The sequence below is a fragment of the Glycine max genome, chromosome 6 (genome assembly GCF_000004515.6).
Source record: "Glycine max cultivar Williams 82 chromosome 6, Glycine_max_v4.0, whole genome shotgun sequence".
In the NCBI taxonomy this organism is placed as follows: Eukaryota; Viridiplantae; Streptophyta; class Magnoliopsida; order Fabales; family Fabaceae; genus Glycine; species Glycine max.
In genome coordinates this window covers 45390782-45411268 of record NC_038242.2, presented here as the reverse complement: position 1 = coordinate 45411268, position 20487 = coordinate 45390782, and the positions used below count along the sequence as shown (strand labels likewise).

Here is a 20487-nt window from a genome sequence, read left to right as displayed (position 1 = left end):
AGAGGTATGTAAATAATTGGAGTTTTTTTTAATAATTGGAGATTTTTGGAGTCATTTAGAAAACAAAAATTATATATAAGTACGGGTGTGTCGTTACTCTTTTTTAATGGTTCCTGTGGAAAACAATGTGAGGGGAGGAAATAAATTTATGCATTAAAGATTTTTTTTTAATTTTCATTTTCCTATTATCCCATTTCCCAACAAGGGTGTAAAGAGAAATGAACGTAACAGCTTCTATTTTAACTAGCCATCATAAGGGAATGTGGGATTTTTGTGGCAAACAAGGCCATTATTTATCATCCCCATGAAGAGAAAGAAGCATAAGAATTATTGAAATAAATAAATTAGATGTTTTTAACAAGCATTAAGATTACGTTAGATAAACAATCTAGATTAAGGAAACACAAAACTGCATTTTGTATTATTCTGTAAGCTTAATTAAACTATTTATATTTTTTGCTAAGCATATTTGTTGAAATTTTTAGGAATGTCATAAAGAAATCTTTTCAAACTTCCGGCGACATTTTTAAGGTTGAAAGAATACTCGTAAAAGTTTTATGAAGAATGGAAAAAAAGAAAAAACTGTATCTGATAGTACTTGTTTGGCTAACGAAAATCTTCAAGGATATCACTGCTGAAAGCAAATGAACAGGTAAAATATTTTAGAAAGAAAAAGGAACTCTTCAAAGTTCAAACTCTGCAATGAACATATCTGTTCTGTAAAGTAGAAACAAATGGAATGGAAGTGCATTGACATGAAAATTTTGAATTAAAATATAATGTAAAAGTGTGAATCCCATCTTTTTTTTTTTTTTTGCTTTATTTCTCTGCAAACGAATGAAATTAGCTACTGTTTGAATATTTTTATTAGCTACTATCTTTTTTTACCAGGTGAATAACTACTACCATTTGACAGTATAAAGAGGAATCAGAATCGATTCCCTCAAGCATACCTACTACTACTACTCAACCGTTGACGTTGTACCCTCAAAACAAAAGAACACTTTCCACACCACAATAAAAAATACAAGGCACCAAATTAAATCCTTCTAAGTAGCTCAAAGGACTTCGTCTCTAAGCAAATTTAGAAAGTTTACAAATATTAAATGGTTAAAAATGATGCTATGGGAATCTCCTATTGCAAATTCTCCTTGTGTACTGAATCCGAAACTGTCTAATATAAAAATGCGAGTGAGAAAAACAGAGAATATGATATGCAACAAAAATTGACTCAAGCACCTCTAGCTGAGTAAGGCCGGCAGCATATTTTATTACTAAGTACATTCCCTAATTACAAATGGCAAAAAAGTAGAGATTGTGGTAGCTGCTTAGAATGAAGTGTGCAGTTTCATCATTGTTTAAACTAAGCGTTTATATGTATATTAGTTTCATTTTCATATACTGATCAGTGTAAAAAAAAAATTATATTATCATCAAACTAAAAATCATTTTATATATGACATTAGAGACAAGAAGATTAGAACCTAGGATTTTTGAGCATGCTACCCAAACGTGTCAGTTAAGCCAACCTAATGGCTAATATGATTTTTAAAATAGTTATTATAAAATTTAATAATCTTATCTTAATACATGATTAAATAATACTATAAAATATCTTTACACAATGCATTTTATATATATATATATATATATATATATATATATATATATATATTTGATAATTTCTTTGTAGTGTTTTGGATGGAATGACACCATTGAAGGCAAGTACATCCTGATTGATATCAAAGACAATAAAATGGAAATTTTGGACCCCTCATGTGAGACTGGCCCTACATAACAATGGAAAGGCAGGAACACAATTCCAATAAACCTGCCTTAGAAATATCGAATCATTGCCTTATTAAGTTGGCAACAATATACTTGACTAGGTCCAACTGGTAACACATCATATATCCACGATTGTAATGGGAATGATTCTTTGCAAGTATCTAAAACTGCAAGAAGACACGTTAACAGTGACCCTTATGGAACTATGTGCCGGGGTAATTAACTAGGTGGAGCCACAACAACTAACAAACATCGCATATCAAGTTGCATAATGTTTTTTAAGATTGAATAATGTATTGCTGTCAAAAAAAAAGTTTGAATAATGTATTAGCCCGGCCAATTCCACACTTACATGTTGTGTCAATTCCGGCTTTGGTTGTAAAAAAGACAATAGTAAGAGCCATTTTGTTGGCTGCTGATTTTGCATAGCTAAGAGATTATATAATGTGTATATATTAGTCTTTCTATATGTTTTCAATGAGATTGCTGATAAAGCTTATTGAATCTTGAGAAAAAATAAATTAAGCTCTCCATAGGGAGGGTGCAAGGGGAAATGGGAAACAATAGTATGTTTCGTTATGCAGATGGAATGGACAAGTTGTTGATGTTCTTTGGGACCTTGGGAAGCCTTGGAGATGGACTACAAACCCCTCTCATGATGTACATTCTTAGTGATGTGATCAATGCCTATGGTGACAAGAATAGTCATTTGACAAGGCATGATGTGAACAAGGTGAGCTTACTCAATAATTAAAGTCTTCTGCTATAGACTACACATGCAATTCGTGAGGCATAAATACATCATCCTGTTTAGTACACAAATTTGCTTGAAACTGCTTTTGCCAACTTTTGACAGTTATTTGATTTAGGTGTGAGCTTGAGTTAACATTTGCAAATTTGATTTTGAATGAAATTGATTTTTCTTAGTTAAAATTGATTTTGAAGTGAAGTGATTTATCAGTATGTTTGGTTTGGTGATGCATTTAGTAAAATTGATTCAGTTTTCCATGTTAACAATGAAACAACTATTTGTCATTCAATTTTAGGTTTGCTGTAAAACTTGGTGTAAACTTTTAAACCTAAAGTAAATGCAACTTTTTATAACTTCTAGCAAAGCAAGGTTTGAAGACAGAATCAATTTTACCTAACAATGACCAAATATTTGTATTCTTATTAAAACCACATTTGACAAGAGGCAAAGTCAATTCTAATACTTTCCACCACGAAACGAACATATACTAAGTAGTTATGAAACTTTATTTAAAGACACTGATAGTGCAAGTGGAGTATGCTCGTACAAAATGATTTATGCATCTATGGAAGGAGACCACTTAATTAAGCAAGGTCTTTACACAATTTGATTTTTGGGACATGATTGCTCAACAGTTTTTGAAATTACCATTTCTCTTGCCTTTTTTCAGTATGCTTTGAGGCTTTTTTGTGCTGCACTTGGAGTTGGACTTTCAGCTTTTATTGGTAAGCTGCACACTTGGTAGCTTAGTTACTTACAGAATTCACATCAACTTTGAAGTTATGTAAATAGCATGACTAGCAATTGAAAAAGTAAATCTAACTACTTTTCATGCTTTATACTTATTGATTCTGACTATTACAGAAGGAATGTGTTGGACAAGAACTGCAGAGAGACAGGCTTCCAGAATGAGAATGGAATACCTAAAATCAGTCCTAAGACAAGAAGTTGGCTTCTTTGACACTCAGACTGCTGGTTCTTCAACAACCTACCAAGTTGTCTCCCTCATTTCCTCAGATGCAAATACAATCCAAGTTGTCTTGTGTGAGAAGGTTTTTCTGAAGTTATATCTCCCCTTTAAACTTTCTTGGAATGCAAATATAGACATATATATTTTCATTAAGTAGACTCTAAGATGAAATTTAACATGGTATCAGAGCCTATTCTAGTAGGCTCGCTTGCTCTAGCAGGCCTTTGTGGAGGGAGAGGGGGGCGGGGGATGTTGGAAGGTCCCATTTCGTCTGCCTCAATTCTTAGGGTGCAACTTATGTATTTGTCGGGTAACTTCACTTAGTGCCAATTTTCACAAGGAAACCAAAGAGTTTGACATTCACATGAATTTCTAATCTAATTAATTTGGTAGCATTTTTAATAATAGATGGGTTTGAAAATCTGATAAAAATAGAACTCTTTTATATCTATGCTTTATTAATTTATACTTTTTTTTTTCTGAATGTAGATACCTGACTGCGTAGCTTACATGTCAACATTCCTATTCTGCCACATCTTGGCATTTGTACTTTCATGGAGACTTACACTGGCTGCCATACCACTGTCTGTCATGTTCATTGTTCCGGCACTTGTATTTGGGAAGATCATGTTGGATCTTGTAATGAAAATGATCGAGTCTTATGGGATTGCTGGTGGGATAGCAGAACAGGCAATATCTTCAATAAGAACTGTTTATTCATATGTTGGGGAGAATCAAACACTAACCAGATTTAGCAGTGCACTTCAGAAAACTATGGAATTTGGAATAAAGCAAGGTTTTGCAAAAGGGTTAATGTTGGGAAGTATGGGAGTTATTTATATAAGTTGGGGATTTCAGGCTTGGGTTGGAACTTTTCTGATCACTAATAAAGGAGAAAAAGGAGGCCATGTATTTGTAGCCGGCTTCAATGTCCTCATGGGAGGCTTGTAAGTGATTTTCTCATAATTTATATTCTATTTTTTATGTCATATAGTTGACATTTTTAATATGACATACTAATACTAATATGATTAAATTCATGAATTTCAGGAGCATTTTAAGTGCCCTTCCAAATTTAACTGCCATCACAGAGGCAACTGCTGCTGTCACTCGCCTTTTCGAAATGATTGATCGAGTGCCGACTATAGATTCTGAAGATAAGAAAGGAAAGGCCTTATCATATGTGAGGGGAGAAATTGAATTTCAAGACGTCTACTTCTGTTACCCATCTAGGCCAGACACACCAGTCTTGCAGGGATTCAATCTCACTGTCCCAGCAGGCAAGAGTGTAGGCCTTGTGGGAGGGAGTGGTTCAGGTAAATCCACTGTCATACAACTGTTTGAAAGGTTTTATGACCCTGTTGAGGGAGTAATACTCTTGGATGGTCACAAGACTAATAGGCTTCAGCTCAAGTGGTTGAGATCTCAAATTGGCCTAGTAAATCAAGAGCCTGTTCTCTTTGCCACTTCCATAAAAGAGAATATATTGTTTGGAAAAGAAGGAGCCTCAATGGAAAGTGTGATTAGTGCGGCTAAAGCAGCTAATGCACATGATTTCATAGTCAAGTTGCCAGATGGATATGAAACTCAAGTAAGTTGATCTCAACTTGTTTGCTCAGACATAGTATGAAAACAATCTAACCCTATACGTGAAAGAGAAAAGAAGGAAACAGAAAAAAATCTCTAAATTTGTTTGTGTTTGAGTTAAAATTTTCAGTTACTTTGGGTGTGCTTCTTTTGAAATTTCATAATCATATCTAAAGGTTTCCAACTAATACTTTTTCACTTGAGCACGCCAAAATAGTTTGATCTTGAATATTGTATTAAACAAAACTTTATACCATTTTTTTATTTTGACCACTACATCAGAAAATTTTACAATTTGGTCCTTACATGAAAAATGTTTATGAATTGATTCTAACTGTTTAACAAAGTTATTAGTGTTAGATTTTGCAAAGTTGAATGACATCTAATCCTATGTATCCCCATGCTATCTTATTGGACAACTCAGAAAAATCTTACACAATCATACCTTCAATAAACAGCGAGTACCATTTTACATGCATTTTTTTTCATGTAAGGACCAAAATATAATTTTTTCATGTAAGGACTAAAACAAGAAACCATTTGAGATGTAGAAAACAAACTTTTAATCAAATTTTTGTTATTTAAGATGTTTGATTGATTAAAGCCTTGTTATTGCAAACCATTATGGTTTTCCTAGGTTGGACAGTTTGGATTCCAACTGTCTGGTGGGCAGAAGCAACGCATTGCCATAGCAAGAGCCTTACTAAGGGATCCAAAGGTTCTCTTGCTTGATGAAGCTACCAGTGCACTGGATGCTCAGTCTGAAAGAGTGGTACAGGCAGCAATTGATCAAGCTTCAAAAGGAAGGACAACAATCATCATTGCTCACCGTTTGTCTACAATTCGAACGGCTAACTTGATTGCAGTCCTTCAAGCAGGGAGAGTCGTTGAATTAGGTACACATAATGAACTCATGGAATTGACTGATGGTGAGTATGCTCACATGGTAGAGTTGCAGCAAATAACAACTCAGAATGATGAATCCAAACCTTCCAATCTTCTAACAGAGGGAAAGAGCTCCCACAGAACGAGCATTCCTCAAAGTCCAACTGTAAGTTTCAGATCAAGCACTGTAGGAACTCCCATGTTGTATCCCTTTAGTCAGGGATTTTCCATGGGAACACCTTACTCCTACTCTATCCAATATGACCCTGATGATGATAGTTTTGAAGATAACTTGAAAAGACCAAATCATCCAGCTCCTTCGCAGTGGCGTTTGCTGAAAATGAATGCACCTGAGTGGGGAAGAGCAATGCTAGGAATCTTAGGAGCAATAGGATCAGGAGCAGTACAACCTGTGAATGCATACTGTGTAGGAACACTTATTTCGGTTTATTTTGAAACTGATAGCTCTGAGATGAAGTCTAAAGCTAAAACCCTGGCCCTCGTTTTCTTAGGAATTGGTGTTTTCAACTTCTTCACTAGTATTCTCCAACACTATAACTTTGCAGTCATGGGAGAAAGATTGACCAAAAGAATAAGAGAGAAGATACTAGAGAAGTTGATGACTTTTGAGATAGGGTGGTTTGATCACGAAGATAACACAAGTGCATCCATTTGTGCAAGATTGTCCTCAGAAGCCAACTTGGTTCGTTCCCTTGTTGGCGATCGGATGTCTTTGTTGGCCCAAGCAATTTTTGGGTCTATCTTTGCCTACACTCTAGGACTTGTGCTCACATGGAAGCTTTCCCTTGTGATGATTGCAGTGCAACCATTAGTCATTGGAAGCTTTTACTCAAGAAGTGTCTTAATGAAGAGTATGGCCGAGAAAGCTCGTAAAGCGCAAAGGGAGGGAAGTCAACTTGCAAGTGAAGCTGTTATAAACCACAGAACCATAACTGCCTTCAGCTCTCAGAAAAGAATGTTGGCACTTTTCAAATCCACAATGGTGGGGCCTAAAAAGGAGAGTATTAGGCAGTCATGGATTTCAGGCTTTGGTCTTTTCAGCTCCCAGTTTTTTAACACTTCATCGACAGCATTGGCTTACTGGTATGGTGGGAGGCTCTTGATAGATGATCAAATAGAACCAAAGCACCTCTTCCAAGCATTTTTAATATTACTCTTCACTGCATACATTATTGCAGATGCTGGAAGCATGACTTCTGACTTGTCCAAAGGAAGCAGTGCAGTTGGATCAGTTTTCACAATCCTTGACAGGAAAACTGAGATTGATCCCGAGACCTCCTGGGGAGGCGAGAAGAAGAGGAAAATAAGGGGCAGAGTTGAGCTTAAGAATGTATTCTTTGCATATCCATCTAGACCTGATCAAATGATTTTCAAGGGGCTGAATCTTAAAGTTGAACCTGGGAGAACAGTGGCTCTAGTCGGGCACAGTGGTTGTGGTAAATCAACTGTCATTGGTCTTATTGAAAGGTTTTATGATCCTGCAAAGGGAACGGTGTGCATAGATGAACAAGACATCAAGTTCTATAACTTGAGAATGCTGAGGTCACAAATTGCATTAGTGAGTCAGGAGCCAACACTTTTTGCTGGCACCATTCGAGAAAACATTGCCTATGGGAAAGAAAACACTACTGAATCTGAGATAAGAAGGGCTGCATCTCTGGCTAATGCTCACGAATTCATAAGGTACGAGAGAACTGCAATGCAAAATATTTTTTTTTAAACCAAAAACTCTCACAATCACTTTTTTTTTTAAAAATAATTCTTTGTTCTGATGCTAAAATATCTTTCATTTGCCTAAACTCAACACTAAGGAAACAAACAAGAATTACAATCAACACTGAGCATAAGCCTAGCATAATTGACATGAACAGGCAGCTAGAGTCTTTTTATTTTTTATTTCTCTTCTCCTTGAAAGTAAAAACTTCTCCAATTAGCTTTTGAGGAAGCTCTATTTAGGGTGCATTTGAGTAAATAACTTAATTAAGCAACAAGTGTTTATCATGTAAGCACTCATGTATAATTTGTTTCTATACTCCAAGAAGAAATAGGGTAAAATTGTCTTCATATAAGTTGTAATTATTTTCATAAGCTATCCTAGAGCTCATGAAAATAAACTAAAAACAGCTTATGAACATATCATAAACTTTCTCAAATACTTACTCAAGTGCTTATGTCATAAAATAAGTCCCAATAGCTATAAATAAGCTCTTCGAATTGATTTATAAAGGTTACTTTTATTTTTTTGAGATTATCTGACATTGTGTTTTGGCCTGACACTTATCTCTTTAAGGAGAAGAGAAAATCAAAACAAAGTCAAATCATTGACATTAACTAAACTCTCTTTTTGTGTTAGCAAATTATTTTTCCCAAGTTAAACCGAATCTAGCTGAACCTTGAAACCTTCTTCCTCTTTGCACTGACATCTTTTTCTGTCTTGGCGATGTTTGTCATGGCAGTGGAATGAATGATGGGTATGAGACATACTGTGGAGAAAGAGGAGTTCAGCTATCTGGAGGTCAGAAACAAAGAATAGCCTTAGCAAGGGCCATACTGAAGAATCCTGCAATACTGCTTCTGGATGAGGCTACTAGTGCACTTGATAGTGTGTCAGAGATCTTGGTCCAAGAAGCACTAGAGAAGATAATGGTTGGAAGAACATGCATTGTAGTGGCACACAGGCTCTCTACAATACAGAAATCCAACTACATTGCTGTTATTAAGAATGGGAAGGTTGTAGAACAAGGTTCACATAACGAATTGATTTCGCTTGGACATGAGGGTGCATACTATTCTCTTGTTAAACTTCAAGGTGGTAGCTCCCCTAGGTAAACTTGATTAGTAGTTGTAATATATGGTAGAATTTTTTTTTTCTTTTTCTCTTTTGCCTTTTTGAGACAATAACGTACATGTTACCTAGAATCGGGGTTGCCCCTTATGAGATTTAAGTGTATTCCATGTTTGCATGCTTGAACGTGATGTGAAAAGAAAAGTTAGAACTGTTTTTCTTTTTTTGGAGAAAAAAATCAATGATCTTATTACAAACTAGTAAACTTTTGCTTTCCTTTTCCCCCAAGTTTGCATTGTTTCCTAAGTAGCGCTAGGTATTTCATATTATATTATAACATTTTATCTGTATTATATATCATATAAATTTATTTAACTACAGTAAAGACAATTTATATATATATATAAATAAATTCAGGAAAAAAAATGTTAGGGAAGCCATTTAAACTCAAACAGACCATGTATTACAATCTATCATATAATATGTTATAACTAAGAGGCAGACTGTGACAATGCACTACAAGAAAAACATAAATTAGCATTCTCACTCTGTTTTATGGGTTTTCTCTCCCTCACAACCTCTGATTTTCTCTCCTTCATGGACCCTTAGAGATCAATGAAGCTCTGGATACCATGTTAAGAAATTGTATATGAAACAGGTGTGAACACAAAATAGCTATAAGACTGAACAGACCAATCAATAAGACTGATCAGGTGAAGCAATAAGACCGTAAGATGATGCGTAAAGGGTGTAATTAGAAAAAACAACCTCACAAATACGAAAGGGAGTAAAAACTCATCTGATATATGTCAGTTATATTAGATGCTCAGTTTTGCACACAAATGAAGCGTTACAACAAGTGTTTAAATTGAAAAACTACAAAGTCCCTCGTTGAGCAAACCAAAAGCACTCACTTTATGATATTGTTGTTACTAAGTTGCTCTTCATGTTATTGTTTTGTTGAAAAATTTCAAGTTCAAACACCAAAAAAATTACAAATGTTCTTACATGGTCAAGTTGAATTAATTGTTGATTGAAGAAAAGGTGTTGAAAAATAAAATAGGACGTGTCACTTCTGAAATCATGAACGAAATTGTATCATCTTCTACTTGTTTGATTTTGTTGATCTATTGCATGGTAGATTAGGACATGTTAGAACCACTAGGATTGGCCTAGTGTTGGGGTTTGGGTTAGTATACATGAGGACCTAGGTTCAAATCTCAGTGCCACTAGGACATGTTAACTTTTCCTAAATAAACAAATGAGAGTTAGGAATTCTGCATAATTTACAAATTAACCAATAATAAAAAATGCCCGATATGTAAAAGCACGCATAAACGTGATGTAAACCTCCAGAATTTCGCAAAACTGATATCTTAGACATAATATACTTTAGGTAACTCAGTCTCAAAATCTACAATGACTAGAGGAGGTAAAGAATTTTATATGACTTCTATAGATTATTATTATTCAAGATTCTCATATATATTTACTAAGAACAAAAGATCAAGCAAAAGACAAATTTAAAAATTACAAACTAAAGTAGAGAACAAATCAAACAAGATAATTAAAGACTTGGAACAAATCAAACCTTAGTGATCTTAGTTTCTTTTGTGAATAATATGAAATAAGTCATGGGTTAACACCTCTTCATTATTAGTTAAAAGGAAAAATTATATCATTAAGGTGAATAATGAATGCTATGCAAACTGCTGGATCTCCTTCTAATTTATGGAGGAAAACAGTACTTTAATTTCTTCTTGTCATATATAAAATATAATTATGCATAGGAAAATTAATAAAAATCCTTTAGAACTTTGGGGAAAATGATTTCCTAATTTGAAAAAATATTGAAGTGTGGGTAGCTCTTTAATTTTGCTAAAGTTTTATTACCTAAACCTAAGAAAAGAAAACTGGCTCTAAAACTAGTGATTGCAGGTTTATTGACTTTGTTGAAAATAGTTTCTAGCTAGTGTTGAAAAGTGATGTTATAGAAATTAATACTATTACTTGATAAAAAAAATATGTTGAATTCTTTGTAAATGTGTTTACACTAAAATCTTCAATAGAAAAAATTAATGAGTAAACCTTCATGTGAACCTGCAGGTTATTATAAGAATTTTGATCCTGCAACTCTTATGTGAACCTAGAAGAGTTGACTTTGGGGGTACTTTCAAATTGAAATTTTCAATAAAATTGATTCTTAATCTGCAGGTCTAGCAGGATTACTCTCCAACATACAAAAGCAAGAGTTGACTTTGAAAACTAACACCCAAAAGCATCACTTAGCTATATAATATTTGGGATACTTTCAATGAAATTGCTTCTTAAATAGCATGTGACAGGCAGGATGACATTCCAACTTGCATGAGCAAGAGTTGACTCAAACCCTGACTTCGCTACATACTGTTCGAAGTCAATGACAGCTTTACTCTGATCTCTGTCAATTATTCATTTTTGGGCAAAGAAAAGAAGAACTAAGGCTTAATTTGATGAAGATGAAGGCTTAATTTGGAAGCTTGCTAATCTTGAAGAAGCTGGTATTGTATTTGTCATATGACTTCCTCCTCCTTCCTCACTTGAATTTGTCTCTCGGTTATTTCAAAAACTAAAGGGTGTTGGGCTAAAACCCAAGTTAGACAACAACACTCCTCAAGTAAAGTATGATGCTTTTGTTAGCTTCAGGGGCGAGGATATCCGTGACGGATTTGTTAGACATTTGGTTGACACTTTTTAAAGGAAGAAAATAATTGCCTTTATGGATGATAAACTCTAGAGGGGAGATGAAATATGGCCATCACTTGTTGGAGCAATTGAAGGATCATTCATTTCCTTGATCATATTCTCAGAAGGCTATGCTTTTTCGCGTTGGTGTTTAGAAGAGCTTGTGACTTTACTTGAATGCAAAGAGAAACATGGGCAGATTGTAATCCCAGTTTTTTACCATGTAGAACCCACAGATGTAAGACATCAATCAGGGAGTTACAAAAATGCATTTGCTTAGCATGAAAGAAAATATAAGACCAGGGTGCAAACCTGGAGACATGCTTTGAATAAATCTGCTGATTTATCCGGAATTGAGTCATCAAAATTTATGTAAGCTCTTTTTTCCCTATAAACGTTCAGTTATATAACTTATATGCATATTATCACGGTTAAGATATGCCAAATATTCTATTAGCTAATATTAAGCAATTAAATATTATGTTAGCTGTAATTTAGGCATTATTACAATCGAGATAATTTGTACAGCTGTCATTCCTTTAATAGATGAAGAATTATAGGATCCTTGTATATATATATATATATATATATATATATATATATATATATATATATATATATATATATATATATATATATACAACATTATTCTATGAATAAAATACATCAGACTTATTCTTTAAACCTTTCTATATGGTATCAGAGTCGAACACCGACATCCTCTCCAATATAGGAATCGGTGCTTCTTTATTTCTTTGAATATTTCTGATGGTTCCTTTTGATAAAAATCAATTAGTTTATGTAATTGTTTGTGCCGAGCCAAACCGCCAAGAGGCTATGCTTGATAGTGAGTCTACTATGGGGACTGCCTTTGCTATTAAAAAGTATTCTAATAAAGGAATCCGCAAGTGTACCCACTGCAATGGGGATAATCACGTTGTGGAGACATGTTTTAAACTCCATGACTATCCGGATTGGCATCCAAAAGGCAAAACTACTCCAAATACCAAGGTAGACACTACTTCCAAGAGCCATATTTCTATTGCTGCTGGATTTGTGACCAAGTCAGGTATATCTAACTCTTGCTCTTAATCTTAACTATCATAGGAACTTTTGCTGAAACCATTTGACACTACAAAAGAGTCAAATCTTTTGTACCACTGCCTTGGGGACTGTTTCAGTCCATACAGAGATTTCTTCAGCAAACATACCATCTCCTCTTTCCCTTTTACCTCATATCCTTTAGGTTGACTCATATAGATTGTTTCTTCTAGATTCCTATGTAAAAATGTTGTTTTTACATCCATTTGCTCCAATTCAAGGTTGTGAACTGCAACTAGTGCCAAGATGATTCTGATGCTTGTATGCTTCATAACTGGAGAAAAAATCTCATTATAGTCAATTCCTTCTCTTTGTGTGAAACCCCTAGCCACAAGCCTTGCTTTGTATCTGTAGCTATCCATTCCTGTTTCTTTTGGTTTCCTTTTCAAAATCCATTTACACCCTACAACTTTCTGCTTTGTTGGCTTTTCAACAAGTTTCCAAGTATCATTCTTCATTAAAGAGTCAAACTCATCTTGCATTACTGATCTCCACTGATCACTATCGGTTCTGGAAATTGCATCTTTGTAAGAAATTGGTTCTGAGCCTTGATAATCAATTTCTATACTCAAAGCATAAGCTACAAGATCAACATAACCCAATCTTACAGGAGCTTTAATTTGCCTTCTTTGTCTATCTCTGACCAGGTTATATGAAGTATCAGCAGGTTCAGGAATTGATGAAATCATAGGTTCATCATGAGATGCTTCATTTCTGTCCTCTACTGGACCTGATGTTTGTGCAAGCTTCTCCACCTCCAACCTAATTCCTTGATCAGAGTGTCTGTTTTGCTCAGCTTGAACACCCTTTTGAACTGAATCAGACTTCTGTTGATAATCTGCTATCATGTCTTCTTCTCTAAAAAGACATCCCTTTTGATAATTGATTTGGGACCTGCAGGATCTAATAACCACACTTTATATCCCTTCACTCCTTCCGGATAACCTAAGAAGATTCCCTTCTTAGCTCTAAGTTCAAGTTTGCCTTCATTAGAATGAACATATACAGTGCATCCAAGAATTCTTAAGTTTTCATAGCTCGGAGCTTTTCCTGTCCATCTTTCCTCTGGTGTTTTGAATTCAATTGCACTTGAAGCACATCTGTTTATTAGATAACATGTTGTATTCACAGCCTCCCCCCAAAAACTCTTTGCCAATTTTTTGGACAACATAAATCTCACCCTCTCCAAAATGGTCCTGTTCATCCTTTCAGCAAAGGCCATTTTGTTGAGGGGTCAATCTGACAATTTTGTGCCTTCTTATTCCATTGTCTTTGCAAAATTCATTGAATTCCTCACTTAAGTATTCAAGGCCATTATCAGTTCTGAGCAGTTTCACATGTCTACCAGTTTGATTCTCAACAAGCAATTTCCATTGTTTGAAACACTTGAAAGCCTGATTTTTATGTTTCAACAGATAAGTCCAGACTTTCCTAGACCAATCATCAATGAAAGTTATGAAATATTTTGCTCCTCCTAATGAAGGTACCCTGGCTGGCCCCTAAACATCAGAGTGTACATAATCTAGGATACCCTGAGTTGTGTGAGTTGCATCATGGAAACTAACTCTCTTTTGTTTTCCATATACACAATGTTCACAAAAACTTAACTTTTGATAATTCCCATTACCGATCAATCCTTGTTTATGTAGTTCTTCTAGCCCTTTCTCACTCACATGACCTAATCTATACTGCCAAAGCTTGGAAGCATTTGGTTCAGAGATAGAAACTAGGCCAGCTGAGTTCAAGATAGTGTTGCCTTGCAGTTTGTAAAGGCCATTTTGCCTTGTATCCTTCATTACTTGTAATGAACCTTTGAATACCTTTAAAGTTCCACCTTCTCCTTTGAATGAACATCCAAATTGATCTAGCATTCCCAAAGAGAGCAGGTTCCTTTTAAGTTCAGGAACATGCCTCACATCAGGGAGCAGCTTTACAGATCCATCTTGCATCTTCAATTTAACAGTTCCAATGCCAATGACATTACATGCCATATTGTTTCCCATGAGAACCTTCCCTCCATCTATCTCCTTATAGGAGCTGAACCATTCCAGATTGGGTGTCATATGGAATGAGCAACCCGAGTCTAGAATCCATTCCTCACTATGCTTTTCAGTTGAGATGGAGAGCACTTCAGTACTTTCATATCCATCAGCCACCACTGCTATATCAGATTCATCATTGTATTTACCATTTTTCTTCTTCTTCCATTAAGGGCATTCTTTTTTGAAATGACCCTCTTTCTTGCAATAGTAGCATGCCTTCTTGTTCCTGGATTTGGACCTCCTCTTGTTCTTGCTCTTTGAATCCCTCTTTTCTGATCTTCCTCTAGCCATCAATGCCTTGGGATCTCCACCTTCACCTTTATTTTCAGTTATCTTTTTCTTTAGTTCTCGAGAATTCAGAGTAGCTTTAACCTCCTCCAAGGTGAGTGTATCTCTCCCAAAAAGCATAGTGTCCACCAAATTTTCAAAGGATGATGGAAGAGAACATAGTAGCATTACTGCTTGATCTTCCTCGTCTATCCTCACATCTACACTTTTCAAATCAAGAACTGCCTTTGTGGACAAAGAAACATGTTCTTTGATAGAAGAACCTTCTTCCATCTTCAGCTGATGTAGTCTTTTCTTCAGGTACAACTTGTTAGTTAAGGATTTGGTCATATACAGGCTCTCAAGTTTCAGCCAAATCTCTGTTGCAGATTTCTCCTCAGCTACCTCTCGAAGAACCTCATCACCAAGAGAAAGAATGATTGTGCTATGAGCTTTACTGAACAAATCTTTCTTCTCTTTGTCTGACAGTGTAGATGGAAGCTTAGAGGCTCCTTGTAGTGTATCATCAAGCCCTTGATGAACAAGAAGAGCTTGCATCTTGATCCTCCACAGGCTGAAATCATTATCCCCTGTGAACTTCTCCACATCAAACCTTGTCCCCATCGCAAGATCCCTCCAAGAACCTGACTCTTGATACCAATTGTTAGAATGCTGCGATGATATAACTGCAGATATAGTGATATGCAGGCACACACAGCAAGAATGCTAAGAACAAAGGTGCTAAAGAAAGAGCAAAACAACAAGAAAATTATCGTGGTTCAGGGAAATTTGAGACCCCTGCATCCACACTGTAGCCGATTCTTTCTTCATTACTTGATCACAACTGCATAGCATACGACAGCAAGACTTTTAGGGAAGTTTACAATAGCCTCTCCTCACTTGCACTCAGAGTTTCTTATTTGATCACAATGAATCTAAAGAATATGTCCTATAAAAATTACATCAGCTGAGTCTTATATACACCAATTCTAGTTACAAATATGGGTATCACACAACTAATAGGTTTACAACAGATTTCTGTTATAAGGCTAGAGCTTAGCTAACTAACTATTGTTGATCTATCTTCATAATAATGATGATTATTATTATAAGTATCGTTCTTATCAAGTTGTTTACTGGTATCGAGGAAGCAGTGTTCCAGAGTGGTTGCAGTATAAGACAACAAAAGATTGTATAATTATTGATCTCTCTTCTGCTGCTCCATTTTCCACCCCTCTTGGCCTTCATTTTCTGCATTGTCCTTGGTAAGTACCACAACAGAGAATATATTTGCAGACTTGAAGTTAACATGACTACAAGTGATGGTGAGGGTGAAGGTGAAAAGGACAGTGTCAGCATGTACATAGAATACTGGGGTAGTGAAATTGAATAAGATACTGTGTGTGTAATGTCCGACTGAAGATGTTCTGGCTTCCTAAATAGCGCGCAGAGCCAAAAATCAAACAAAGTTTAAAATTGAGGTTACAGTGAAAGCAAAATTTCTCAACTCCGGAAACTTATAATGCACTGCCACAGCAGGTTTTGAAAGGATTTGGGGTCAGCGCAGTATGAACCTCGGCATATAACAGTTCCATTCTACAAATGGAACTGAGTTAAGGTTCATATCATCCCAGACATTTTCTTCACATGGTTTACGACAAAATCTTTTAAAGTTATAAGAAATTAATTGGTCACAGCATTGAAGTTATTAATGTGAGTTCTTATCAGTTAAAGTTATCATATGGACCAACTAAGTTCTTAAACAAACCACTACAAGTAATGATTTCTCAAAAGATAGTATGCAAGGGGTACTCAAAACTACCAAGGAAAATACTAGTATCCATGTACTGATATTAGAAATATAATCATTCTTAAGTATCAATGTTTTAATTTTTAAACTTGATTAAATCTAACTATAAACTAATAGAATTAATTCTTAAACTTCAATAATCAATACTATGTTTTATTTTTAGTAATAAAATTAATAATTAACAAAATATATATAACATTTTAATTAAATAATTATATTTGGGGTATGGTATACTTACACTTATTCCCATTAAAAATTACGAGCTAATACTCGGCTCCAAACTCATCCCCACTGAGTAACTAATTATTTTACCTATTTACAGGTATTTTTGTAGAGATATTCGTAGTGTATGAATACGATTGTCATCCCTACTTTTGATACGCTACCATTGTGAAAACTATACTATTATTATTCTTCTCTTAGTTATGCATGTAATTTTGGAGCATAATTTGAAAAGGTCAATAAAAACATAAAATCTTACACTCCCATTCTTCTTATCTTGTCTTAGAGTTTTCTTTCCTAAATATGCATGAAACATATGCATTAACTTCTAAGGGTCATTAGGTCCCTAGCTAGGTTTGGGACACTTCTTAATTTTCTCTCACACTTGCATTCTTTAATTCACTTAATCATCTCGCTATCTTTTGTAAGTACATTCCAACTTAGTCAACCACGAGCCCACGAGCAAGATCATCGCAAAGGATTGTGATCAGAGATCTTCTGTATCCTAGCTATATCAAACCGTGATAATAACATTTTCCTTACTTTTGGATAATAATTTGCATCGTTTTTGAAAATTTGTCGCCCATGAGATGTATATTATCCTTTCCAAAAGAATCAAAAGTTGATGGGTTTTTTTTCTTCTTTTCTGTTATCATTCATTGCCCAGTTTGTTAAAGTTGATGATTTAGTTTTTATTATAACTTCATATGTCTCTTTTTCATTTAAAGTTGCTGTATATAGATTAAGAAAAATATTTTTTTTATTAAAATTATTTATAATTTCTTCTTGTGCCTCCTACCTCTCTCTTTTTATTATTTCGATGTTTTATGCACTATTACTTTTTTTATTAATTGAAAGATTGATAATTAATGATTTCTTAATTTTTTTAACCCTAGTAAAAAATAAAACTTTTCTTCAAAACAACATAAGCTGAAATTTTCATCATCTCACTGATCGATCGAAAATTGACCTGTTACGCGTGTTATACATCTCCTATTTGGGAACTCAACAAATACAGAACAAAACAATGAACACATCCATCCAAATACTACCAAAAACCAATTTAACCCAAAAAAAAACCAACAACAACAATAATAGTAAAAAAATACTCAATAATGAATAGTCATCAATTCAAGTAAACGCAGTGAGAAACAATCCAGTAACCAAAACTCCGAGAAACGCCACATAGCAACTCCGAGCCTTGGCAGCTTGGGACCCGAGCCTAGGCGGCATTTCCCCAAGCCTAATCCCCTTAGGCTCGACCTTCTCCCCGGAGCTAGCATTCACCTCCACATTCGCCCCACCAACCAAACGCTGCCGTTTAACATAAAACAGCGTCCATATCTTATACCTCACCCTAGTCCTAAACTCCACGCGCACGAACACCTTCCCGTTATTCCTCACCGTGGCGTCGGCAGAGCGATTCGCTATCGCTCTGCCGTCGCGTGGGACTCTTGCGGAGCCCCACTTGCGCGTGGTCTTGCTGCGGCCCTGGTAGAAGGGCTCCAGGGTCGCGTTCGCGAGAGGCCGCGTGGTGGTATTATCGAGGAAGATCGCGAAGGTGAAAAGGACAGCACCATATTTGATGGATTTGTCCTTGTTGTCGTTTTGGAGGGAGAGGTTGAAGAAGAGGGTGTCGTTTTTGTGGTGGGGGGAGGTGAAGGAAGGGAGGTAGAGGGATTGGAGGGTGCATTTGGGGGGAGAGGTGCGGAGGGTGAGCCAGAGGAAGGCCGCGGTGAGGCCAAGGGAGAGGAGGGTGCCGAAACAGCACCTGCAGCAGTTGGTGTTGCGTTCTTGTGCCATGCATGCATGCATGCACGTGACTGGTGAAGAAGAAGAAGAAGAAGCAGCAGAAACTAGAAAGAGAGGGTTGGTTTTTTTGGGAATGGGTGTGAGATATTGAGATAGATGGCATGGTATATGGAATCTGTGTTGGAGTGTTTCTGTGTGTTATTTGAAATTCGTTGCTTTCTCTTTGTTTCTTCGTTTTTTTTTTTCTCTCTCTTTCTTTTGCTGTCTTTTTCTCTTTGAATGTGAATGTGGGAGACAACGTGAAAGGGGTTTTGGAGCTTCCATGTTCTTTCTTCCTACTTACTGCTTAATTAGTTACTTTCTTTTTCTTTTTTCGTGTTACTGGGTAATATAACATTTTAAATAATCATTTGGTTAATCTTTTGTGAGATTGGATTCTCTCCTGCAAAAATTTATTGGTATAGTAAATTTATTTAGGCTATATAATTATGTCTTTATCCCTAATTTTTTTGAGTTTTTACTTTTAATTCTTAAAAAAAATTGTCAATCTTAGTCCCTATTTTTTTTGCCTGTTAATGATTTGGTCCTTGCTGTTAAATGATGTGTTAATTGATAAGTGATGATGGTTGTGAGTGCATGTTATATTTTTGTGACGGTTCGTTTTCTGAAAATTTTAAGTGGGTTTTGTTGAGAGACATTAAACACTATCCAGCGACAGTAGTTGATCCACTGAAATTCAATTCTTAACAGGTATACAATGCTTGAGATCTAAATCCACAAAGGCAACGATAAGACATCATAGGCTGTGTAGCATAATGAATCGTTTGGTGTTGTTGGGGGAGAGGGAGAAGATGGAGGTGAGCACACCACATAGACTCTATCTCACTCAATTATCGTCTAAAGTCTAAACTACTTGATCCTTCTAATTAAAAAAAACTTAAATATGATTTGGATGGCTTTTTTTTTAATAATCAAAATGGTGTATTTTTTATATAAATTATCAAAATAGGTAAGTCATTTTTTGAAAGATGATTTTAGATATAAAAAATTTGTTTCAAAAGACGACTTTCATTTGGCAGCTTTTTTATATATTTTTTAAAGAAATTGTGGTGGTTAGAAGTGCCTCAAATTGCTTCTTTAATCACCACAAAATGAGCGATTTGTTTTTTTTTAGTTAAGAAGCAAGTTGTAGCAATTTACAAATAATGAATTTGTGTGAATTCTTAGCCGTCAGGATTTCAGAAATAATGAAATTGTGGTCACTTAAAAGACGATTTATTCATTTTTTGTGATTTTTTTAAAATTTTTTATCTATTTTAATAATTTATTGGAAAAATGTACACCATTTTCGTAAAAAAAAAAGCAAATTTGGTTCTTGGAAAATAGAGGTATAATGATTATGGTCACTTAAATTTGTTTTCTTTTGATTTTATTCCCTACTATTAAATTTTTATATGTTTTAAACAATTGATGACCTTTAATTTTGGTATTGATGTGACTAAATAAAATAAAAAATAAATAATTTTTTTCTATACTTGAACTATGACATTTTTCTCAATAACATATAAACAGATGGTTATGACCACAATTGTTTTTTTTTATTGATGTTATAAATAATATATGCTATGTATAATCACAATGGGTTGTTAATCATTTTTTTTTGTTAAAATATAATTTACGTTCTCCTATAATATTTAAAGTTTTTTTTTAGTTCTTGCAAATTTTTTATCTATTTATTATCATTAAATTTAAAATGTGTGATTTTTTAAAATCAAAACTTGA

The 20487-nt window shown here is 34.9% G+C and overlaps 2 protein-coding genes across 2 annotated transcripts; one reads left to right on the top strand and one right to left on the bottom strand.

The window, feature by feature from the left end:
- Positions 1 to 1777: 1777 nt before the first annotated feature.
- Positions 1778 to 8942, top strand: LOC100789562 (putative multidrug resistance protein). Its single transcript, XM_003526142.4, has 7 exons — positions 1778 to 2521; positions 3210 to 3264; positions 3404 to 3591; positions 3999 to 4456; positions 4560 to 5100; positions 5734 to 7685; positions 8459 to 8942. The coding sequence occupies exons 1-7, from the start codon at positions 2342 to 2344 to the stop codon at positions 8829 to 8831; spliced, it is 3747 nt and encodes a 1248-aa protein (XP_003526190.2). The 5' UTR covers positions 1778 to 2341; the 3' UTR covers positions 8832 to 8942.
- Positions 8943 to 17888: 8946 nt separating this feature from the next.
- LOC100788505 (protein NDR1) lies at positions 17889 to 19622 on the bottom strand. The gene has a single exon (XM_003526141.5). It carries the CDS (start codon positions 18766 to 18768, stop codon positions 18085 to 18087), a length of 684 nt encoding a protein of 227 aa, XP_003526189.2. The 5' UTR covers positions 18769 to 19622; the 3' UTR covers positions 17889 to 18084.
- Between the last annotated feature and the right edge of the window lie 865 nt (positions 19623 to 20487).

Coding starts and splice junctions, on each gene's coding strand:
- LOC100788505 (XM_003526141.5), bottom strand. CDS start 18,768: ATGCATGCATGCATGGCACAAGAACGCAACACCAACTGCTGCAGGTGC.
- LOC100789562 (XM_003526142.4), top strand. CDS start 2,342: ATGGGAAACAATAGTATGTTTCGTTATGCAGATGGAATGGACAAGTTG. Junction 3,265..3,403: donor TGGACTTTCAGCTTTTATTG/GTAAGCTGCACA, acceptor TGACTATTACAG/AAGGAATGTGTTGGACAAGA. Junction 5,101..5,733: donor CAGATGGATATGAAACTCAA/GTAAGTTGATCT, acceptor TGGTTTTCCTAG/GTTGGACAGTTTGGATTCCA.